This window comes from Tupaia chinensis, unplaced genomic scaffold (assembly GCF_000334495.1).
Source record: "Tupaia chinensis unplaced genomic scaffold, TupChi_1.0 Scaffold000063_1, whole genome shotgun sequence".
In the NCBI taxonomy this organism is placed as follows: domain Eukaryota; kingdom Metazoa; phylum Chordata; class Mammalia; order Scandentia; family Tupaiidae; genus Tupaia; species Tupaia belangeri.
The window spans coordinates 3770490-3796516 of record NW_006159521.1 but is presented as its reverse complement, the minus strand read 5'-3'; the positions used below and the strand labels follow the sequence as shown (position 1 = coordinate 3796516).

Here is a 26027-nt window from a genome sequence, read left to right as displayed (position 1 = left end):
GGGGAAAGGTGCATAGGCCAAGTAAGAGGGAGAAGCAGAGGGAAACCAGAAAATACACCAGCATGCTGCCAGTTATTGTCTCAGAGTGGCAACATTTTGAAGAATTCAATATTCAATACAACCTGGTATCCTTGTAGAATGATAAAAGACTTTCAGCAAATAATTCAGCAATACATATCAACAATCATAAAATATATACATCCTTTCTATCTAGCGATCTCATTTCTGATAATATATTTGGAAGAAATAACATAGAATAAAAAGTATCAGTAAGAAGGAGGTATTTATAGAGTTCGCTCAGTAGGCAGTCCACAATGGTGTATTATACAGTCTCTCAAGATTTTTACTAGCACCATGAAAACTGTGAAACATCAAAAATGTACACGTTGAGTGAAAGAGTCAGGTTAATGTATATGTAATGTGATATCTGCTACTTAAAATCAAGTACACAGAGACTGGAAAGAAATGCAAAAATTAATGTATTATGGTTGAGAAATTGTAAGTGACTTTTCCCCAAAACATTCCATCTTTTCTTAACATTATATTGTTCTTTATGAATGAAAAAAATAACTAAAGATATTACTTAAATATCACTATACTAAGTCATTTGCTTAAAATTAAAATACTATTAACTTCTAATGGAAAAAATTACCTATTTTACACAAATTTCAAAGAGAACATTCACTCAAAATCAGAAGCAACAAATTAGGAAAGAAAAAAAGTTTCCCAATTTTGAAATCTATAGATTAATACATCATTATATATTTAAAAACATATTTTAAATGTTTCATCACCCAGCAGCAAATCTGCCTAATCCATCTCAACAGGAGTTTTAGTTATAAAATAATTACAGACAATAGGATAACATTTTTAAATAGTAGAATTTACTCTTTTCAACAACAAAAACTTTTCAATACAAATACGGCAAAATAGGTGTACATATATAGACTATCTGTATATGTGTGTATAGATGTCTATGACCAGTTTATTTAAATCATATTCTGTCATACTAAATATAATCAACTGCATAATCCAGGTAACACTCTAATCGCACTGTGATGTAACTGAATAGTTAGAACCTAAAGTAACATACTTGCTCCAGGGACAATAAGCAGATATAATCCTTCTAGGGTTGCAACAACTGCTTCTCCATAAAGGTTTTTCCAAGGAATCTTCAAAGTTAATTTATCTAAAAAAAAATAATAATAAATTTAACCTGAAAGTCTTACATTGCTCAAGAAGATAAAAAGTTATCATTTTCCATTAAGAGAAAAAATATAATAAAATCCTTCATGCATATGTATATCACTCAGAAAAAGTTTTAAAATTCCAGTGTCAAAGTTTGCACAGATTGTTTCTATATATTACTATTAAAAGTGAATATTCAGGGGTCAGCGATGGCGTGTTGGTTGAGGGCACTTGATTCCACCATGGCTGACCATGGTTCTAGTCCCAGACCTGGAGACTTGCTTTCTCACTTTCTCTCTCTGTCCCTCTGTAGTCAAATTAAAATTAATTAATTAATTAAAAGTTAAATAAAATAATTCCTTTTTTAAAAAAGTGAATATTCATGCTGTGCTTTATACTTTTCAAACTTTTTGATAACTATTATCTCATTTAATATTCCAAAACTGTAAAATGGATGAGGCAGCTATTATTTCCAATTTTGGGGACAAAAAAAAAGAATTCAATACCAGAGAGGTTAAATAAATTGTTTAAGTCCAGCCAGGTCACACATGCAGTCCTATCCACACCAATTAAATCTCTACAAATAAAATGTAAAGTACCATCTGTGCAAGATCCCAAGAACCACAGTAGGAAAACATAAAACCCGAAAGAAGGAGGACATTTTTATTTTTTTTTGAGGGACAGTGAGGGACAGTTTTGCTATAGGGTGTGTGTGCTCTCCAGAGAAGCAGAGCGACAGAAAGGGAGAAATCACTCCCAGGGGGGTATAGCCATACCACAATCCCTTCTCCATTTTCTTCTCAGGAGTTTGGGCACAAATGCACATGCGCCTGGTATGAGTTTCAAGCCGCCGGGTCTGGGACATAAACTGCAGTCAACTTTGTGGGAGTCCAGCGCCTTAACCACTACATCACCTGCTGGCCCAAAGGAAGAGGACTTTGTCTGACACATCACTACCGACAGAAGAGGCCAGCTCTTAAGGCAAGGGACCTTGCTTCATGAACAGTGTCATGAGTTCCGGCTACTCAAATCAGTTATACTCCCGCATCAACTTATAAACCCCTGGAAGGCAGAGCACATTTTCTCTCTCAGAAACAAAACTTTCCGAGCCTATAAAAACTTTCACTCTTAATACACAAGAACTAGAGCTTCCATATTACTAACTTAAGTCTGGAATTTTACGGGGGAAAGGCTATGCAGGGCAGAAAAGGAAGACAAAAAAGAGCATGCTCTCAGCTAATCTGAAATGGGGCAAGAGCAGTTTTTGTCATTTCCCGTATTTCTCTCTTTATTCTTTTCCCAATCTCTACTATATTATCTGGAGACTTAACAGTCTCCCCTCCTCAGTACTATGGCAATTCTATCTAAAGCCTTAAGTTTTCTATGTTCCAAAATAAAATACCTTCTTTCATTGTATTTTTTTAAATAATGGCACTGGGACCAGCAGATGGCCTAATGGTTATGTTGCTGGACTCCCATGTAGTTGATTGCAGTTTGAGTCCCAGACTCAGAGATTTAAACCTCACACTGGACAAGTGTGCATACGTGCCCAAGATCCTGAGAGCAGAACAGAGGAGAAGGGATTGCGGCATGGTTATTCACCCTGGGGGGCGGGGGGTGATTTCTCGCTATCTGTCTCTCTCTCCAGTGAGTGTATGCACCCTATAGCAAAAATCTCTTCCTGAAATAAAAAAGAAAGAAAAGAAAAATAATAGTACTATAAAAGCTACAATTTTCTCAACTGATCAGACTCTTACAAACGGGACCAGCACACAGTGTAACGGTTACCTCGCTGGACTCCTACATAGTTGACCGCAGTTCAAGTCCTGGACCCAACAGCTTAAAACTCAGAAACTTAGAAAAAAAGAATCTATTTCAACTAAAACATGCTAGTATGTAAAGGACTAAGACACTTACACCATCTGAATCACTGAATCACTGGCATTTTTAAATAAAGATGCTCAAAGTTCAAAGATTTGATAAGTGGTATGACAAGTTGAAGAGGAAATAAAGTAATGTAATATGAAGGATATTTTGCATTTAAAAAAGAAAAAGAAGAAGGCAATTTGGGGTCACCTGAATGGCTAGATAGGCCAGGCAGTTTTACCTGGGAATCTAGTCCCAGGGTCAAATTATTCCGACATTTAAATTGTAACTTCTCTTCGAGCTTGTAAACCTACTGAGTTTCTTAAATAGCTCCCATGTCAGGGAGTACAGAGGTAATTAACTTCAGGATACTTTGGGTTATTCTAAGCTTGATGATTTTATATATTTATTATATATTTATAGTGTACATATATATAATTAATATATAAATTTATAATGAAGACTAAAATATTCATAATTATAACTTCGGAACAAGATTTGGTTGCCTTCTTGGTCAGCATAATACTGAAAAAAATGGGAAATGTCCCTTCAACTAGCATACTTAAATGAGATTATCTATTCTCTAAACTATTTCTTCTATTCTCCTAATTCATTTTCTCTTCTCCCCTCAAAAAAAGAAAAAGGCCCTCAAAAAAAGAAAAATTCCCTCCAAAAGGTCCTAGATTATAGCTAGTTATATTACTGCCTCCTTTTACAAATCAGAATTTTTTTTTTTAATTTTAAGTAAAAGGATAACCCAAGGGCACCCACAAACATGTCTAACTTGAGTTTACATATCCACACTGATTCCACAGGTTAGGTATAATATTTTAACCTAAGCAAAGTAATAATTAATACACTGTTTCATAAACCGGAATAAAATAATAAGTATAAAAGAAATATGCCCTGCATCCTTAAAGGGTGTCTTGTAGATCAAAGAGTAACCCTGAAGAAAGTCATTCAGTCTTTAGAATACTTCTAAACAAAAGGAGCAAATTCAGAACCATTAGAAAATCTTCTCCAAAATATAAATCTGGGCCCAGTCTCATGGTAGCACAGGCAGGAAGGAGGGCACCACTACGTGATGCTGGAGCCACACGGCAGGACTCGACTCCAATTTCGGGTCAATGTGGACACTTGGGGCATGTCTGTGTGCATCCGTGGCTAGGGACAGCTGGAGGACTGCAGAGTGCTGAGACCCTGTTGGAGGTATCCCTCCTTTCATCCCTTCCTCTCTCTCACGAAACAAATAAATAAAATAGTAAACATATAGATAGATTTACACGTAATACACAAATACATAATATACATAAATAGATATATATAAAGAGAGATAGAAGGATAGATGGATAAATAGATAGATATGTACATAGGCAGATAGGTAGGTAGGTAGGTAGATAGGTAGATGATAGCTAGATAGACAGATAGATGACAGATAGATAGGTATGTACATAGATAGGTATGTAGGTAGGTAGATAGATATGTATATAGACAGCTCTGTGGCCTAGTGGTTAAGGATGCTAGATTTCACATGGTTGATGGCAGTTCAACTTCTGGCCTCAACAGCTTGATTAAAACACTGGGCATGTGTGCATCCATGCCCCAAATCCCAACAGGATGGAGAGAGAAATGGAGAAGAGAATGTGGCATGACCATACTCCACTGAGAGGTTGTTTCCTTCCTCTCTATCTCTCTGTGGTAAGCACATGTGCCCTATGGCATTAAAAAATAATAATAATGGGGCCAGCAGGTGGCGAGGTGGTTAAGGCCCTGGACTCCCACATGGCCCACCCAGTTCAAGTCATAGAACTGGTAGCTTGAAATTCACACTGGACACGTGTGCATGCATGCTGAAAATCTCAAGAGGAAAATGAAGAAGAAGGGACTCCAGTGTGGTCATACCCCCTGGGGGGGTGATTTCTTTCTTTCCCTCTCACTGTCCTTGTCTCTCTGGTGAACCCACATGCCCTATGGCAAAGACCTTAAAAAAAATAGTAACAACAATAAAATATATAAATCTAGTTGTAAAAATATAATGAATGATGCAAAATATCTTTAACTATAACTTATCCAATACACTAGAAATACAATTTCAATCTATGTTCTAATTTTAAATCTCTGTAACTTTACTGAGGATAAAAATACCGTATTTATCTTTGCCTCTCCCATAGCTACTTGTGCAGTCTTGTATACATGTGCGTACAAATATTTCAAAGGTAAAAGAATGAATGAATGGCTATAATACAGACACTCTAAGATTTCAATTAGCATAAAGGACTACAACAATACTTCTAGAGAACTGCTTAACATCACCACCACCGTTTGGCACTGTTGAAAGACAGACAAAAAAGATGATGCATCCCCTAGAAATGCTTTCAACCAAAAAAAATGTCCTGTTTCAAGAGACAAAAACATGAAAATGTTCCTTTTCATTAAATGAACACATCCATATGACATAAAATGGACCCAAACAGAAGTATCCGAGTAACTACTAAGAGATGCTAGAGTAGGAGGAAGACAAAAAGCATCCCTAAAACACAGAATACTGAACGAGGAAGGGAAGCAATGTGGTATAACTGCAAGACGATGGAAATGGGAGGAAGGATGTGGAATGATAAGGCTGAGCCACCCAGGGTTGTGAATTCATACATATACTTCAAAAAAAAAAAAAATCAGGTACATGGACTAGTTGAAAGGATCTTGTAGATTAAATACCCTGCTGAAAAATTTCTTCAACAAAGGTATATGCTGTTATGGATGGTCTTAGCACAAGAGTTTGGCTGCAAAGAAAGAGACTTGTACTTACCAAAATATATCCTCCATACCACATTGCTGCATAATATATCAAGTGAAAATGGTTGAACAAAACATGAGGGAAATAAACTACATTTAAAGTTTATTACTACAGTTTGCAAATTATACTATTTTTACGCATTTTTTAAAAGCACACTAAACTTGGATATCAATTTTGAAAATGTAGATAAATGTTGTGCAGTAGAACCAAAGCCTGAAGAACATAACTACAGTTCAAATATCCTTCCATTGTAGAGGGTGATTTTTCTACCCCTTTGTAAAAAGAAAAACAATTGAAGTATGGATGTATTGTATGATACGCACTAGGTTCCAAACTCTATACACTCTAACATAAGCAAAAATCTCTCATACTTTTGGGCAAGATTTTTGATTAAGTAATACAGGCAAAATAAAAAACTAAAGGACTAAGAATAATTCAAATGAAGAATGAAGTACTTACCGATCTGGCCAGCCTTGACTTTAAAAGGAACATCCAATTCACTCTTTAGAAGGAAGAAAAAATTTAAAGAACATCTTAAATGATTAAGGCCTCCCTCCCCATTCCTCCACAAAATCAGTTTTGAATAATCACTTAAATGCAGAAAAACAAAAACAAAATTTTTTTAAAAATCTGTTTTCTGCATTTGAATAACCATAAAGGACATGTTTTAGGGCTAAAAAAAGTTATTATCTAAAACTTTGACTTCACAGAAAGAATTCACAAAAGAAGCAAAATCATATATAGAAAAAAATACAGAAAGAGTTCCTAGTTAAACAAAGCAACTGGGTAAATTGGTTACTTATTTTAAACCAAAAGTATTTGTTTTAAACAAAGCTAAACGGAAATACCATGAATTTAAAAAGATGGACACTGCATATCTGAAATACTAAGTAAGACAGGAAAAGGAAGAGAGTCCTTTCACCTAAGCTGGCTGAAAACAAAAACTGAACTATTCTCTCTCAAATAAAATATTTAGTAAATGAATAAGTAATACAATTTTCAAAGACAAGGTAAATTCTCAATATATTTTTACCAAATTAGCTCTTCCTTTAGAAAAGTTACAGAAAAGTACCAATCAAAATCATGAACTGTCCAAACCAGTAGAAAATTCTAGTTTTTAGTCCCAGAGTAGTAAACAATAAGTGATATTCCTAACAATCTCCTCAGTCTTTAGAATTATTAAAAATTAAACCAGTCAATATATCCTTCCTCTTAGGAATTCTCCCAATACTGTAAAAATCTGGCTACTTTAATACAGTACTTTAGGTGACAACTAGCATAATCAATTTACCTGATCCTCTCTTTACTAAAGCATTGTTGTAAACAGAAATTAAATGAAACAGTAATAGCTTTTAACAAACTTTAATATAGTACTTTAAGTAACAATTAACTAAAATAATCGATTCACCTGATCGTCTGTTTACTAAAGCATTGTTAAGTAAATAGAAATTAAATGGAATAGTAATAACTTTTAACAAAGTCATTTTTAGAAACCAAAATATATATATATATATATATACACACACATATATATATATACACACACATATTCAATAAGACAGCAGCTCTGCCCTTTTGTAGATCAAAAAAGAAATTCAAGGAAATTCACATTAGACAGGATATAAACTGCAAACTACACACTTATGAAAATTTAGTATCACACTTGCTTACGTCCTGTAATAATTTTCACATAAAATAAATGTAAAGAACCCACATCACAATAAGACCTCCCAACTCTAGTTTAGTTGGAGAAAGCAGGCTTTTTTTTTTGGGGGGGGGGGCGCGTAGAGTTTCGTCACAGGGCGCCAGACAGAAAGTGAGAAATCACCCCCCAGGGGAGATGGCAAGAGCCGCAATCCCTTCTCCTCCATTCTCCTCTCGGGACCTTGGGCACGCACGCACATGCGCCCGGCATGAGGTTAAGCCACCAGGTATGAGACTCGAACCATGGTCAACTACATGGGAGTCCAGCAACAGAGCCATTACGTCAACTGCTGGTCCCCAAAGCAGGCTTTTTTGATTAATGAAGAATATAAATTACAAATAATTTATTATATTTAATTATAACCAAAATTCAAATTAGGTTAACACAGAATTCAAACAAATTTTTCTCTTAAATTTATCTAATACATATCCTGTTGCCACAATTCTACTATACTTATCTTCTTATTAAATATATAAACAGAGAAAAAATAACCTGTATTCCTATCTCTAACAATAGAATTGTAAGCTCTAAGTTTTTGGATAAAATGTTAAAAGTTATAGCATCCTATAGAAAGGAAACGAAATTTAAATAACTTTGTACCTACTATGTGCCAGGCTCTTCTTACCTCATTCTAGCCACAAAGTGACAGAGATATTACACTGTTTTGTAATTCATGTCACTTTAATGATTATTAAACTGATGTGCCAAGAAATTAAGAAAATAGAAATTAGGTACTTGAAAAATGAAGAATAAGCTCATTCTTAAATGACTTTGTAAACTGAAATTTAGCTCAAAGGCTAAATATAACCCTAACTAGGGGACAGAGAGGAATACTGTTTTGTTTTTAGCTCAACAATAAATGGCATGGATTACTTTCTGCAGCTGGAGTCCAAAATACTCTATTTTACCTCTTAATATTATCATACTAGTACAAGGCTAGACTATCGATGTATTTCCAAAAACCACAATTATCCATTAGATAAATTATTAAAATCATGCCCTTATCTACCTGAAAAATATGTAAGGATAATTCGGAAGAAAACTATCTCTGCCAAGAAAAATGTTAAGCACAAAGCTATATAGTCAAAGTAGGTTTAAAAAAAAAAAAAAAAACTCCGTTTTCGTAGAGATACTGTTAATATTTTGATCATTAGGGGGAAAAATTTTTTTTTCTAAATCTTTACTCTCAACTTTTCTACGAGCAAGGAGTTAAATAGGTAATCTTTCTCTGAGTGACTCAGTCACTTTATCTGGTACCTGGTACCTGATGCCTAGTAACCAAATGTCTCTAAAAAACTTACCAAATTAACTGTATTAGCACATAAAAAAAACTTACCAGAGCATTTTCTTTTATCTGTAGATTATCTAGAGCCACATTACCTTTAAAAAAAGATGAGAACGTGACATTAATACACCAGTTAGTATAACCTATCCAATACCAAACGCTAAGACACTGTGCTCAGTGCTGAGTACGATGGCAAAACAAAGTACACTTAAAGAACTGCAGGGGTTACTGGCACGAGAGCTTCCCGTATCCTCTGCAGTTCTTCAAGTGTGAGGGAGAATTAATAGTCACAGATGGGCCAGCCCCACTGCCTTCCCTGTTAAGGAGAAGACCCTGCATGGCCAACCATGGTCCAAGTTCCAGCCCTGGGGGTTTGAGAAACACACCAGGCGTGTGTGTGTTTGTGTGTGTGTGTGTGTGTGTGTGTGTGTGTGTGTCCCCCATCCAAACCTTTTCTGAAGGATGGAGAAATGCAGAAGGGACTGAGGCACGACCACACCCCATCGGTGGGCACTTTCTCCCTTTCCCTCTCTCTCTGTTTCTCTGTCTCTTTCTGGGGAAATACACAAGCCTTTTTGCAATTAAAACAAAATTATTAGTTATAACATACTTTAGGTTAGCCCAATGCAAAAGAAATCATAAAATATTTAAACTAACATTTAAATAAACAATAAGAAGGACTCTGGAGTCTCTGGGGATAAAGAATTTTATGATCAAATAAAATTTCCACCATTTTGAAAGATTAAGCAGAAAATCTCGAAAGAGACTTAAAATGACTAGGGTAGATCAATTACTCTATAATCCAAAATACTTTCCTTAATTATGGTATCAATGAACATTTTCTTCAGGACTGAGGTATTAAGGCTTTCTTTTTTAATTTATTTAATTTTTTAATTTGTTATTATTATTTTTCAATTTGATCAGAGAGAAACGGAAAGAAAGCAAGCCACCAGGTCCAAGACTCAAACTGCAGCCAGCTATGCGGGGGTTCAGCACTTTAACCACCATACCCGCTGCCAGCCCCTGTATTAAGACTTTCAAGACACTATTCTATCTTCCCAGTGATTACTGTTTATGGTTCTACCAAGTTATTGGAAAAGTCATGATGTGTTTTTCTATGCAAAATGCAATGATATTTCTAATAACCCAATAATATTCTTTACTTAGCTCAGCTTTTCTTAAATCTATTCAGACGTTAATTTATAAAAAATAGCCATCATACAATTATGTGGCACAAATTATAAGTACTGGCATATACAAATGTGTATTTGCATATATACAAAAGGACTTCAAAAACTGCGCAGAAAAAGAATTAAGGTATGAGTTTATTTAGAAAAATAGATAATAACTTGAAATAAAAATTTGAGAATTAAAATCCATGCAAATTTTTCCTAATATGCACTTTTTATTACATTTTTGAATACCCCTCTCGTGGGATAGTTAAGCATTCTCAAATAAAACTTAGGCAAAATGTTTATATTTCACTTAAATTCTCTTAAGATTAATAAAAATATAGTTTCAATAGTAAATGCAGGCATCAGTTATTATTATTACATATTTTCTTAATAACTCATGGCATTTAAAAAAAAAAAAAGAAAAGAAAAGAAACTACTATCATACCAGGAGGTGACATGGTGGTTAAGGGCACTGGACTCCCACATGGCCGACTGTGGTTTGAGTCCCAGACCTGGCAGTTTGATTTCTCACTTTCCCTCTCTCTCTCTCACTCTGTCCCTCTCTGGCCAATTTAAAATAAATAAAGTTAAACTGAAAAAAAAATGATTATTAAAAAAACATACGATTTCCTTAAAAAAATACTACCACACCTATGCTATCCATATTTTTCAGTCAAGTAAGTTTTTCTTCATGATATTTTGAAGTAAGCTACAATTATGAGATTTGTCCTTCCCCCAGATCTCAAATTTATTCAAACAAACATTTATTAAGTGTGTATGATGTGTTAGGTACTGGAAAAAGAAAGACTATCAGAACAGTGTCCTTGCCATTGAGAGGCTCCCAGCTTAGTGGAGGAGACTAAAGTTCCAAAATTTTAGAAAGATTCTATTTGCATTTCGACAGAGGAGTATACACAATGCAAAGGAGGAATGACTTAACTCAGCCTAGGGAGATCAAGGACACACACAGAGGTGGACCCAGCCATGATGTAACAAGCAGCAGGTGCCACTCTCCAGTAATGGAGCCACGTGGAAGACCCTGGTTCCGATCCTGGGTCAGCCAGAAACATTGCAGGCAATGGGCACACCCATAGTCCTGGCTGGCTGAAAAGGCCAGGGTGTGGGGATGGATTATGGTTCAACAGGGCCCTTTCAGAGGTGCTTGTTTCCCTCTCTTCTCTCTCTTTCTCTTAAACGGAGGAAAGATTATTAAAAACAAAAACAACAGGTCTAGAGTACAGGGCTGAAGAACTATTTATTTTCTGGGTAAATAAGAAAAGGCAAATAGACATGCACAAGTAAGACACGTTTTAAAAAGCATCTGTGATTTGGTGTAGCTGGAGAGTGTGAGAAAGAGATACAAGACAAAGACAGAAAGGTAGGCAGGGACCAGACAAAGCTTTCAGGATGAAAAAGTCATGCTGGCCACAATGGAGAGGTGAAATAGGTCTAACAGAGAAGACAATATTTTGGAACCATTACTCTACTCTCCTAAGAAAGAAACATTGATCTGTCCAAACAATTTAGCTGCAAGGAACTGCAATGTTGCTTATAATAGAAGGCAGGAAGGGAAGAAGGGAGGGAAAGACCTAAATACCTTAGTATCCACCTAAATACCTTAGTATCCAATGACAAGACATAACTCAGAATACATCTATATTATAGAGCAAAAGAAATGCAGAAAAACACAGGGAGATGGTAACCAAACAGTAAGCTTTCTAAAAGGTAAAGAATGCTGAGACTGATTCAACTTTGAAAACGTAAATACGTGTGTGTGTATAATGTTACGTGCACAGCACACAAACTAAACAATTGTAAAATAAGACACCATAAGGACCACAGTCGTCAATTCTATACAATAAAGTACACTTTCTGTATATGTGTAACTCTCCAAGTTTCTAAAATAAATTGTTGAAAACTGCAAATAAAGGGAGAGAAAGAGGTAAGAAACTGCAAGTGGGAAGAACATTCTACGGCATTACAGTAGGATGGCAGGGAAAGAATGCAGGCAGTCAAGCAACCTTTTGCTTTTCTTTCTTACTATTTAATTTTTGCTAGCAGGCACATGTGCTCACAGGAGAGACCTGGGAGATGAGGAAGCACGCTCCCAGTAGGGAGCGTCACACTACAATCCATTCTCCATCTCTCCCTCTCTTCAGGGCATGCACACACACCCTTGCTTTTCTTTCTTACTATTTAATTTTTGCTAGCAGGCACATGTGCTCACAGGAGAGACCTGGGAGTTGAGGAAGCACGCTCCCAGTAGGGAGCGTCACACTACAATCCATTCTCCATCTCTCCCTCCCTTCAGGGCATGCACACACACCCTGAGAGCTTCTGAGCCTCTGAGCTGGGACTCTAACCACACAGTCTGCCCTATGGGATTCCGCTACCAACTACCACATGCTGGCTAGCCAAAAAACAAACTTCGTAACACAAAGAAGAGAAATTAAAGCCTAAAACAAGGCAGGAACTTCAAAGTGAAAGAGGTGGTGTCACAGCAAAGAGTTATGCTGGAGCAGAACTGACAGAATGTCGTCACTGCCCAAATTAGGTTTAATAAAGTCGTCATGGAAGACTGGCATGTATTTGCTAACTAGGGGAGGGGGAAGTCCTTGAACATAAGGTGCATCAAAATTACACACAGTAGACAAACATTCCTGGAACTCATTCTGTCACGTGAAATTACATGAAATTATAGTTGGGGGTCTCTATTCTTCTAGCCAAAAGAACTGACCTGCACGAATGCCAGTGCATATGTGACGTCATCCGATCAGTCTAGTGGAGGAAGACGGAAGGCCCTTATGAGGACTCAAAGCTGCTCATTACGTTGGACTGTTCTACCCATCTCTACCAGTAAGTCAAATGTCACCAAGAGTACTCAGAAGTCATCTGCATTGAGTGAAGTTTTTATAACAATTATTAGGACACTTAAAAAAAAAATGTGTAAAACTATTAAGGCCCTAGGCCAATAGGTGGCACAGAGTTAGTTAAGAATGCTGGGTCCCACATGGCTGGCTGTGCAGTTAAAGAGTCAGACCTGGTGACTTGAAAATCACACCGGGTATGTGTGTGCCCAAAATCTCAAGGGTAGAATGACGTAGAAGGGACTGTGGTGTGGCCATCCTTCCTGGGGAATGCTTTCTCACTTTCCCTCTCTCTCGATTTCTCTCTGGTAAGTGTACACGCACAATGGCAAAAATTAAACACAACAACAACAACAAAAAAAAAACTATAAACATCCTTATTAAAAGTAGATTGTTTCTATTATAGTGACACTTTGATTCTTTAAGATGTGAAATATTGAAAGCTACCACCGTGGCTAACAATTAAACAAGTGTATCTGCGTACACAGGTAGACAAACTGCACTAAGTCTCCCTTAATCTGGGGCTTTACCTTGTACAATTTCAAGTAGCCACAGTTAACTGCAGTCTAAAAATATTAAATGGAAGATACCAGAAATAAACAATTGGTAAGTGTTCCATTGCACCCGGTTCTGAGTAGTGTGATGAAATCTCACACCATCCCACTCTATCAAGGATAGGAGTCATCCCTCCGTCCTCGGATCCTGGCTACACTCTACCCACCTATTAGCCACTGAGCGGCCCTCTTAGCTGTGAGGTCAGAAAGACCTCGCACTACACGCACAGGGGTGCGTGTGACCTGCAGTTTCCCGCACCGACAGGGAGGGTTAAAAAATCAAATATTATATATATATATATATGTATCATACAAACTGTAATAAGGGAAATGGGGAAATAAAACAAAGGTAAATTCTAATGTCAATATGACCTCAATATTTTATATACATTCTTCCTATCTCTAATATCCTCCTTACCTACAGATAGATAAAAAAAGAAATATCTATTTCTTCTATCCAGAGTCCAATACACATACGCATACTTCCTCTCTGAAAACTGTGAATGTTATCTAACAAACAGTAATGAAAACACTGAAACAAGAACGAGACTCTATAAAGTATTTGCACTGAAGGAGGAGCCACCAGTGCTAATTCAAAGAGGAGGAACCACAGCAGATTGAAGATAACCGCAAAAGGGTGAAAGTGCACCTGCTGGTTCACTGAGCTCTGGATGACTCCTTGTCTGGGCGAGGCTCTGGGCTACCACGTGCTCCCCACTGACCTGCATGCTACTCAGACACACGCAGCACTTCCACCACACAGCCCACGAATGCCAGGAAATCCAATTAAATAAAGATAACTTACGAGACTAATATGAAGGCTGAGCCCCCAAAATCATCCGCTGTTTTATTTTTAACTGAACACCAAAGGAAAGATTTAGTCTTCCTTTTCTACTTCAAGGTCACATAATTTCATACACATCCAAAGGACTTCATGTGGTAGCCAGATCACAAGAGCTAGGACTGCAAAAAGGCCATAGGAAGTTCCTAAGAAACCAAAGGAAGGCAAATAGTTGTATCTAATCTCTAAAGCAAAATAAAACAAGGATGGGAGGGCTAATAACTGGTGATGGATAAACTTAACTCTGCCAGCCAGCAAAGAACTAAAGCCAGTGCCACAATGAGGTGACTCTAGTCTATCAAGTCCAAAGAGACCACAGTGATAAGACAAGGTGTGATCGCCTTCTGTGTCAGACTGACAGGCATAAAGATGAGGCCAAGCAACAGGTATAATCTGGGCTTCAGAGGAGACCCCACACGATTCTAAAAAGTTATAACACTTCGGGAAAGCACAATCTCCTAGGGCTAATAACTGGTGATGGATAAACTTAACTCTGCCAGCCAGCAAAGAACTAAAGCCAGTCCCACAATGAGGTGACTCTAGTCTATTAAGTCCAAAGAGACCACAGTGATAAGACAAGGTGTGATCGCCTTCTGTGTCAGACTGACAGGCATAAAGATGAGGCCAAGCAACAGGTATAATCTGTGCTTCAGAGGAGACTCCACACGATTCTAAAAAGTTACAACACTTTGGGAAAGCACAATCTACTGGGAAGTCGCACATGAAGTTTCAAAGCCAATCCTGAAGAACATCTGAAGAAGTAACCTAGGGCCAGCCCTGTTAGCCTAGTGGTTGAGGGACTGGGATTCCGCGTGGCTCACTGTGGTCTGAATCCCAGCTCTGATGGCCTGAAAAACACTCCAGGCACATGGGTATGCATGCCCCAAATCTCAGGAGGGCAGACAAATGGAGGAGAATGGATTATGATGGAACCATAGCCCACTTGAGGTGCTTTCTCCCTCTCCCTCTCCTTCTGGTGAGTGCAAACAAAAGAAAAAAAAAAAATACCCTACAAAGTTAAATTTTAGAACAGAACTTATCTACTAATCTTTCTTCATGAACCAGAAGACAGAAATGCAAGTAAAATTAACAAATGACATCAAGAATTGAAATCATCTCAAAAGATAAATAGAAATAAAAATAGCTGCTAAAGTTATAGAAAACAACCAAATTAACATTTATGAATAAAAATCAAATGGTACAGGCATAATATAGAACAAGCCTGTCTAGGGACCAGCAGTTGGCGTAATGGCTATGTCACTGAACTCCCATGTAGTCGACCGCAGTTCGAGTCCTAGACCTGGTGACTTAAACTGATACGGGGCACATGTGCGTGCGTGCCCAAGATCCCAAGGAGAATGGAAGAGAAGGGATTGTGGCCTGACCATCCCCCCCTGGGGGGTGATTTCTCACTTTCTGTCTCTCTGTCTCTGTCCTTCTGGTGAGCGCACACACCCTATAGCAAAAACCTATCCCAAAAACAAACAAACAAAAAGAACAAGCCTGTCTAAATTCCAAAAAGGCTTTGGAAGCATGTAACGGTGCTGGTCCTGTGGTCTAGAGGTTAAAAAAGCCAGATTCCACTCGGCCAACCACCTGGTAGCAAGTGTGTGTGTATTCAGAGTCCCAGCAGCATGGAGAAGTAGAAGAGAGGGGACTGCAACCTGACCGTGCCCTGCTGGGGGTCCTCTATCCCTCTCATTCTCTCTCTGACAAGTGCATCTGCCCTATGGCAAATTTTTAAAGAGGAAAGACAAGACTAGGGGCAAACCTGCCTGCCAAGGCCAGTTCGATAAAAAAGAAACTGAAGTGTAAAATAAAAATATGCAGCAGTCTACAAAATAAACAAAAGAAATACAGTGATACTTTTAACCAGAAATAATCTCCTAATTTTCACAGAAGTTGAGGGTACACTTCTCTTACAGTAGTTAACATTTTAGTTTATAGAAATCTCCACTCCCTACTGATAACTGATTCTCTTCATAATAAGTACTTAATAAATAGTGACTAAACCAATTTAGAATGCATAGTGCCCTGGAGTAAAAACGACTACAATGAGAACATAAACCTTTATATTTAAAAAACCACTTGCATATCTATCAGCATTATATTATGCAGTCCTCTTAGCCTCCAGGCAAGATACAGGGCGTATTAAGAAAGAGAGGGCCAGTAGGTGGCATGGAAGTTGAGGTGCTGGATCCCACATGGCTGACTCTGAGGTTCGAGTTCCAAACCTAGTGGCTTGAAAATCACAGCGGGCACATGTGGACGTGTGCCCAAAATTCCAAGAGGAAAACAAAGAAGAGACTATAGCATGGCCATTCCCCCCCCAGGGGGGCTTTTATACCACCCCACTGCCCTCCCCCTCCATCTATCTCTCTAAGCATACTCCCCTATGGCAAAAAAAAAAAGAAGAAGAAGAAAGAGAAACGGAGGTTTAGAGAGATTAAACAGCCTAAAAATGCTATGGTAACTTAGTAAGTGGTAAATTCAAGGCACCAGGCTTTTTGCTCCAGCAGAACAAACAGGGTACAGAATTTTATTTGAGAAGGTGAATCTATCTCACTTGAAAAGGCAACTTTTTAATGCCATTATAAGAAGCAGATTCAGCATAAACCCTGTGTAGCTGTGGGCTCTACTTTAAGTCTCTGCATTTTAAAAGAGATGTGGGAGAAAAATCCAAAACAAAAAGAGTAACTAAAAGTAGTGTAAAGGCGTATGCAGAAAGGTAGGATGGAGGCGAGGGATGATGTTAGACACACTAGCAGAAGAAAGGATAGCACCCAGGGGAAATCAGAGACGCAGGGGAGAGCACTGGAAAATGGTTGTTACGGCCCTTTAAAAAATGTTCTCTTTTCTTTACTCGGAAAAAAGACAGATGTCCCAAGTTATGATTTAGAACTATTCAAGACTATAAAGATCATTAGGTTTAATCTCCTCTCACTTTAAACATGAAGAAATTGAAACATAAATAGGTAAGGTGGTTTATCCAAGGCTACACAATTACTGCGTGGCAGTCCTAAGGATAGAATGTATGTCTCCTGATGCCCTGGTCAAAGATCTTAATATGAAACAGAGCAATTAACCCAAAGCTGTGATTAAAAATAAAAACCAACTAACAAAAAAAGCCATGCCCTAATCCATGAATCCAGCTTTACCTGTCATACATAACATGGTAAAACAAACAAAAAAAAGTATAATGCTATGTACTTTTTTAAGATTCCATTGTGTCTATAACACAAACATTCATTATTTACTTGAAAGTACAGCATACTAAAATGTTCAGATACATTCATCTTCCAAGAGAAATAAATGACTGAAAGTTTTTACAAGCAAAATTTTTTTGACAGAGATTTTTGCTATAGGGCACGTACGCTCACCTGAGAGACAGAGAGACATAAAGTGAGACATCATCCCCCATGGGGGATAGCCACGCCGCAATCCCTTCTCCTCCATTCTCCTTTCAGGATCTCGCACACACGCACAACCAGCATGAGTTTCAAGCCACTGGGTCTAGGACCCGAACACAGTTGACCAAGTGAGAGTCCAGTGACGTAACTTACACTATCTGCTGGTCCCCCTTCAATATTCTCTACTAAAACATCAGCCATTTAAAAATTTGCTTTAGAGACCAGCAGATGACATAATGGTTATGTCACTGGACTCCCACTTGGTCAACTGTGGTTTGGGTCCCAGACTCGGCGGCTTGAAACTCACACTGGGTGTGTGTGTGGGTGTGTGTGAGCCCAAGACGCCAAGAGGAGAATGGAGAAGGAAGGGACTGTGGTATGAAACCCACTCTCTTAAAAAAAATAATAATAAAAAATAAAGAATACTAAAATGTTAAAGCAATTCATTTCAAATAATCTAGCTCTTCATCCCACGTTAACCCATCTAGACTCTGTGTGTGTGTGTGTGTGTGTGTGTGTGTGGGTGTGTGTATTTTTAAATGCAAGACATTTAACATCGTAAAGAATGAGTTGATTCTATTAGGCACTGAATCCAGAAACAAGAACATCTCTGTTTTTTTCTTCATCCTTTCTAGTCAGTATGCAATGATTATCAATTCACCAAGGACAGTAATAGTCAGAGGCTAGAGGAAAGGAGATATGGGAAACACCTTTTATTTCTTCTAAAGAGGTGAAAATAAGTAAGATTTCTTATATTTCTCACTCATAAGACTTTTACACTCCTTTTTTTTTTTTGAGAGGTTTTTGCTATAGGGCACATGCGCTCGGCGGAAAGACAGAGAGACAGAAAGAGACAAATCACACTCCAGGGAGGATGGCCACGCCGCAATCCCTTCTCCTCTGTTCTCCTCTCGGGATCTTGGGCACGCATGCACATGCGCCCGGCGTGAGTTTAAGCCACAGGGTCTGGGACTCGAACTGTGGTCGACTATGTGGGTGTCCAGCGACATAGCTATTACGCTAACTGCTGGTCCCTAAGACTTTTACACTCTTAAAAATGCAATTTCCTCTTTTCAAAGCACATGCCATAGGTACTCACAGCGACAGTCTTGGGAAAGGAAAGTAAGAGAAGGAAACAATAGACTCTTACTCTTTCCATTTCCACATTGAAAACAGGAAGCCTTGGCAAAGAAAGTGGAATGCTACAACCTCACCACTGCACTTTCTCCCTCTCAGTACACTCCAGGGACCTCATAACAGTGAGTGGTGTGGCCCAGCTTCCTGGCCAAATGATTGCCAAAGTACCCACTCTCAGTTCTATTCTAGGAATGGAGGGAACTTTTAATTAATGGTGCTATTTAAATATGCAGAAAGGTGTTTACTATTTAAGTTTTTAAGCAAGGCTTTAATTGACGTTAATTAAATCCAAATGTATTACACTACAGTATTGAACTTTTTGCTGTTATTTATTTTATGCTTTAGGACAAGTTATTGAGAAATGCAGCTTCCACTATGACAAGTGTTGGCTGAAAGGAAAAGACTTTAAAAAAAAAAAAAATCCCTCTATAAGTTTAGCAATACCTGGATACTGCCATGTTTTATGTGTAAAAGAAATAGAAAAAAAACAGTAGACACCAGCTTTTTCTTCCATTCTCAACGTACCCTTACAGTTATTGATAGGACACTAATACAACATACCACTTTGTAAAAATCAGTAAGACCTGAAACATCCTTTATCTTGTAATATTTCATGGCTGTGGCTCTTTTCTCACCAGTACTGTGTGAAGAATAAAGATAAGACAGGGCCAGGGACCAGCAGATGGCAGAATGGGTATGTCGCTGGACTCCCGCATGGCCGACTGCAGTTAGAGTCCTGGACTGGAAGGTCTGAAATTCATATGGGGCACATGTGCATGCATGTCCAAAACCCCGAGAGGAGTCTGGAGGAGAAGGGACCGTGGTGTGGCCATCCCCCTGGCTGGGGGTTTCTCGCTTTCTGTCTGTCTGTCTCGCCAGCAAGTACACATGCCCTATAGCAAAAATATCTCCCCCCCAAAAAAAATAAAAATAGATAGGACCAACAGGTGGTGTGGTAGTTAAGGCACTGGACTCTCACATGGCCAAACACGGTTCAACTCCCAGACCTAGTGGCTTACTTTCTTTCTTTCCCTCTCTCTGTCTCTTTCTCTGTTAAGCATTATGTGACCTATATACAGCACATTTCAAAAAAATACTAATAAGTAAAATTAAATAATTCTTTCAAAAAATAAAGGTACCTGGGAACCAGCAGTTAGCGTAATGGCTGTGTCACTGGACTCCCACGTAGTTGACCACGGTTCGCATCCCGGACCCGGTGGCTTAAAACTCACACCGGGTGCATGTGTGTGCGTGCCCAAGATCCCGAGAGGCGTATGGAGGAGAAGGGATTGCGGCGTGACCATCCCCTCTCGGGGGTGATTTCTCGCTTTCTGTCTCTATGTCTCTCTCTGTCTGGCGAGCGCACGCACCCTATAGCAAAAACCTCTCCAAAAAAAATAAATAAATAAAATAAAGGTACCTTATTTGACTACCATTCTACCGTTAAGAATGCAGAAGAAATGGCAGCACCGGCCTTGTTCAAACCATAGAAGTTTAAAGCCGGAAGAGATGACCCTATCAAATCCTTTCATTTATAGAGAAGAAACTAATGGTCAGTGACTTGCCAAAAGCTACACAACTAGGCAGTAGCGCAGATGGAACTGGATCCCTGGTTTCCTCATTCCTGGTGCAGGGCCCCTTCTCCTTCCCCAGCTGCTCTACTCCAGCAGTAGCTGGGAGCTGATGCAGAAGTGTGGGGTGAGGGACAGCACAATCACAACACAGGCTTGGCCTGGTTTGCAGAGCTACAAACTGGGAAGGGACAGCACCTGGCTACTAATCCCAGTCACTGTAACCACCCCTCGCATCCAACATTATCAAGACCTCAGTATTTCTTCTACCTGTCCAACAGAAGTGAAGGTACCCAGATTCTGAATGGAAGATTTTCCTGCTCCCTCTCCACAGTAAATCACTTTGAAAAATCAAACTGACAAAGGTTCCACGATACCACAACACTAGTTAAACCAAATTGCAAAAGATCTGGTATTTCAACATACTTTTCAAATATATATTACTCTTTAAACAATTATATTCTGGACACATCTCAAATAGCTAAGGGCTGCAACTTATCTCCTAATACCAATTTGTGGGGAACAAAAACTGAGATAAACTTTCTTACCTGCGTAGGCAGTACATGCCCAGTAGGCACCTTTTCAAAACTTTGAAACCCTGATTGACAAACTAGCTGGCAGGTGACAAAAGTATTGTAAGTGTACACCCAGGAGCAATAGACTTCTTGAAACAAACAAAGAAATGTGTTTGAAGGGCCAGGAGGTAACATACAAGTTGAGGTGGCTGGATTCCACATGCCAGCTGCTCAGTTCGAGTCTGGACCCAATGGCTTGAATGTGCATGCACACCCAAAATCCCAAGGAGGAGCATGGAGAAGGGACTGCAGCATGGCTATCCCTCCTGGAAGGTGACTTCTCACTTTCTCCCTCCCCCACTCCACCCCCACCCTCACAACTACACATGCCCAACTGTACAATTTAAAAAAAAAGAAATTTGTTTATAAATAAGAAAAGCTTAGGTATGCAATGTTAGCTTTTCACAAAATTATCACACTAAAATATAAAACCCTAAAGTCTGGAGATTAAAAAAAAAAAAGCATTCTTACGAAAATAAAACACAGCGGGTTTGTCATTACTCAGCTGGGTTTGTTTACCAGCATGATCAGTATTAACAGTTACAAAGAATTTTAAAATCATTTGTCTCACAGAGACATCTATCTTACAGGTTAGGAAACTGGAACTTTAAAAGTTAAATATTGGAACCAGCAGATGACATAACGGTTACATCACTGAACTCCCAAGTAGTTCACTACAGTTCAATTCCTGGATCCAGCAGCTTAAAACACAGGCTGGGCATGTGTGCCTGCGTGCCTAAAGTTCTGGGAGGAGAAGGGATTGTGGCATGCGCATCCCCACTAGGGAGTGATTTCTCACTTTCTATCTGTCTCTGTCTGTCTGCCTGTCTGTCTGTCTCTCTCTCTCTCTCTCTCTCTCTCTCTCTCTCTGGAGAGTGTAAGCACCCTATGGCAAAAATCTTCAACTACAGGGAACCAGCAGTTAGCATAATGGCTATGTCGCTGGACTCCCATGTAGTCGACCGTGGTTCACGTCCGGACCCGGTGGCTTAAAACTCATGCCAGGCGCGTGTGCGTGCATGCCCAAGATCCTGAGAGGAGAATGGAGGAGAAGGGATTGCGGCGTGACCATCCCCCCTGGGGGGTGATTTCTCCCTTTCTGTCTCTCTGTCTCTCTCTGTCTGTCTGGCAAGCGCACATGCCCTATAGTGAAAACCTCTCAAAAAAAAAAAAAAATCTTCCAACTACAAAAAAATGTTTTACTAAGGGTCCCATAACCATAATAGTAAATAAGGGTCTCATTTTTCTACAACAGCAAAAATTTTTCAAAGGCTATATATTCTTTTTAAAACATTGGAAAATACACAGGAATTACTTTACATTTTAAAGGTTTTTTTTCAATAAGATTTAAAGCAGAAAGAAAATGGCAGGGTTTTTGTTCTGATTTGGCTTTTTTTGCTTCTCCAATTTGGAAGCAATATCCAAAATATACCTCCTAATCTAGATTCCAATAATCTTCCCCATCCTTACCATGCTACAATTATTTATTATGGATTTCATTGTGAATGCCTAGATATGTAAAAATGTACATACAACACAACTTTTTCAAATCATGTTAGCAAGATATTCTGATTCATAAAGCTACTTCCTGAGACTGTCCAACCAATTATGCATTTTTACTGAAATGATACTTTTCAATCACTTAACTCTTGGGACATGTTTCTAAATTGTAAATTTCATAATAGCTGTACTTCCTCTAAGTCTTTTATTTTCTTCCAAAAGCAAGTGGAACAGAGAAACACACACACACCCCTCCCACAACAGGGTCTTGAGGCTGCAATCTACTGCCAGGCTTTGGCCAGCCCCGGATCACGGGCAAGCATGCACTTGGCATGCTGAGAGAGCTGTTAGGACCTTAGTCAGAAGCCTTCTCATGTAGAGTTGCATTTTACCACTTTGCCATCACCTGGCCCCTAAATCCTTTCTTTTTTTTTTTTTTTTATCTCACTACAAATTGTTTGGTAACCAGTAGGTCTCCTATAACTGCAGAAGACAACCTCTGTATTCTCCTCAGAGCAGGGTTTCTTTATTTTTTTTTTTTTTTGGAGAGGTTTTCACCATAGGGCGCGTGCACTACCCAGACAGACAGAGAGAGACATAGAGACAGAAAGCGAGAAATCACCCCCCAGGGGAGATTTCTGAAGAGGGGCTGTCCTCTGCACCGTAACATTATTAACTATACCCTGGGTCTACCCACTACATGCCAGAAGCCCAATTCTGCCTTCAGAGTGGCAACCAAAACTGTTTTAGACATTGCCAAAAATGCCCAGGCGGGCAGTCAGCCCCAGCTGAAAACCACTGCTGGCTTGGACTTGTCAAATACTGCAGATGAGAAGTATCAAAGAGGCTGGTCCTGAGCCCTAGTGATGAAGGGAGCCAGATCCCACACTACTGACTGAGCAGTTCAAATCCCAAGGTTCAGTAACTTCAAAAACATGCTAGGTGGGGGCCAGCAGGTACATGATAGTTAAGGTGCCGGATTCTCACATGGCCAACCGCAGTTCAAGTCCTGGACCTGGCGGCTTGAAACTCACACTAGGCAACGTAAGCACACATGCCCAAAATTCCAAGAGGAGAATGGAAGAGAAGAGACTGCAGTGTGACCATGCCCCCTGGAGGGGGGGGGATTTCTCACTTTTCCCTCTCACTGTCTGTCTGTCTCTCTGGCTAGCACACATGCTCTATGACCACAAACAAAGCCAGATGAATATGCCCCAAATCTCAAAAGGATGGCGAATGGAGAAGGGATTGCAATGTGACCATACCACACTGTGGAGGGAAAGGGGGGTGCTTTCTCTCTCTTCTTATTCTCACCTCTGTCTCTCTGGCAAGTACACATGCCCTCTGGCAAATTCAAAAAGAATAAGTGTCAATATAATTTTCATTTGTTTCCAAAGAATAGTAGTAAGATCTGGTATGTAATTTTTTTTCTTTTTTTTTTTTTGCGAGATTTTGCTGTAGGACGCATGTGCTCACCAGAGGCAGAAAGTGAGAAATCACCCCCGGGGGGATGGCCACGCTGCAATCCCTTCTCCTCTGTTCTCCTCTCAGGATCTTGGCCACGCACGCACACGCACCCAGCTAGAGTTTTAAGCCACCGGGTCCAGTATGCAAACTGCGGTCGACTACATGGGAGTCCAGCAACACGGCCATTATGCTAACTGCTGGTCCCTCATATATTTTATCTCTTCAAAAAAGATTATTATAGGGAACCAGCAGTTAGTGTAATGGCTATGTCGCTGGACTCCCACGTAGTCGACCGCGGTTCGTGTCCCAGACCCGGTGGCTTAAAACTCACGCCGGGCGCGTGTGCGTGCGTGCCCAAGATCCCAAGAGGAGAATGGAGGAGAAGGGATTGCGGCGTGACCATCCACCCTGGGGGGTGATTTCTCGCTTTCTGTCTCTATGTCTCTCTCTGTCTGTCTGGCGAGCGCACGCGCCCTACAGTGAAAATCTCTCAAAAAAAAAAAAAAAAGATTATTATAGACTAGTATTATAATTTATTGAAATCTGAGTAGTAGTTTCATTGAAATAATTTACTACCTGGTATGATTTAAACTTTCCCAAATGTCAAACATTTTTTGTATGGGAGTTTAAATTAAGATGAAGGCCCCAGCAGGTAAATAAATGGCTTCATCACAGCACATCATCAGGCCTAGAACCCAGTGCTTTCTCAGATTTCAGGTGGCAAGCTCAGAGCTTTTTCAAATTTCAAGCAATGTTTACACACTGTAAGAAAGAACTGGTACTACTGATGGTATCCCAAAGACACACAGCCTCTGATCTCCGCAGAAGGCACTAGACGTGTAAGCCCTTACACGCCTCCTTTATTTCCCTTTCTCCTGAATTACACTCAGTGTGGTGGTGAGTGGTGGGGACGGAGGTGTAAACCTAGCCTGCATTACTGGGCAAACCATACTGAACCAATCCAATGATCAGCACCCTTTTAAAAACAGAGTCCCCTACAATTCTGGGCAGCACTCAACAGTTCTATAACACTGTCCCATATAAATACACGGTGCACAAACGTAATTTAAAATTTGTAAATGCAACTAAAAAAGGTAAAAAGAAACAGGAGATGAATTTTCATATTTAACCCAATATACTCAAAATTCACACCAAAAATTTGTGAGATATTACATTATCTTTTTCTCCCAGCAGAGTCATATTCAAACCCCAGTGTGTATTTTAAACTTATAGCACGTCTCTATTCGCAGTAATTACATTTCAAATATTCAAAAGCTATGGAGGTTATTGGCTACCCTATTAGCACAGGAATACTGAATTAGAAACAACTTCACTCATTTCAGTAGTTTTCTGTTTTTCTCTCCAAAGCTGGTAAGAATTCCCAAGTCTTTGGTAGAGTGAGAAAGCATCACCAAGATCCCCAAAGTTTAACACGTACGTCGTAGAAACGATTAAGCTTTTGGAATAGCGTGTAGGCTTACCACTTATTGTCTACGTCTACACGCTTCATCTCCAGGATAAAGACCTTGGCATAAATTCCTGGGCATGCAACCAAGAGGCACCTAATTAATGCTGATGCTGGTCTCAGCTTGCATTTCGCTCTAACGCCCCAAAACAAAAATGAAAGTCCTCTTCCTATTGAACGGAAAGTAAACATTAAGGAAGAAATGACTTTCTGGGGTGCTGAAAGCATTAAGAGTCAAAATCCCTAGGGGCAAGGCTTTCTTACCGGTCTCTAGCTATGCCTCCCCAGTCCCTGCAACCCCAAGAGAAAGAAGCCGGTTCCTGCTTGCTGTAAAACGCTAGCGAACATGAACGCAATTTCCTTTTGCTTTTTCCTGGGTGCCACTTTATTTGAACGTGCAGGACCACGCAGCCATGCTCACTCCACGCTCAAACGAAGCAGAATGGGTGTCTTCTGTGGTGTTTTGTTTTGCTGGGGGGCGGGGGGCTGGATTTTGTTTCTTCCATTCTGAGCGCTCTCAGAGCTCTCCCCAGGTGGGCAGGGCAAAGGCTTCGGCTTCAGAGACCAGGACGGTGCAGGCGCGACCCCGCCGCCTCTTCCCTCCCCGACCCCCGGTCGCAGCCCCGG

The 26027-nt window shown here is 39.5% G+C and overlaps 1 protein-coding gene across 1 annotated transcript in view; it reads right to left on the bottom strand.

The window, feature by feature from the left end:
* VPS13C (vacuolar protein sorting 13 homolog C) overlaps nt 1-26027 on the bottom strand; it is a 203215-nt gene that overhangs the window by 175216 nt on the left and 1972 nt on the right. Inside the window, exons 2-4 of the mRNA XM_014593070.2 lie at nt 8890-8933; nt 6308-6350; nt 1094-1189 (exon numbers count right to left, since the gene is read on the bottom strand). Coding sequence (XP_014448556.1) covers nt 1094-1189; nt 6308-6350; nt 8890-8933 — 183 coding nt within the window. The remainder of the gene's footprint in view (nt 1-1093; nt 1190-6307; nt 6351-8889; nt 8934-26027) is intronic.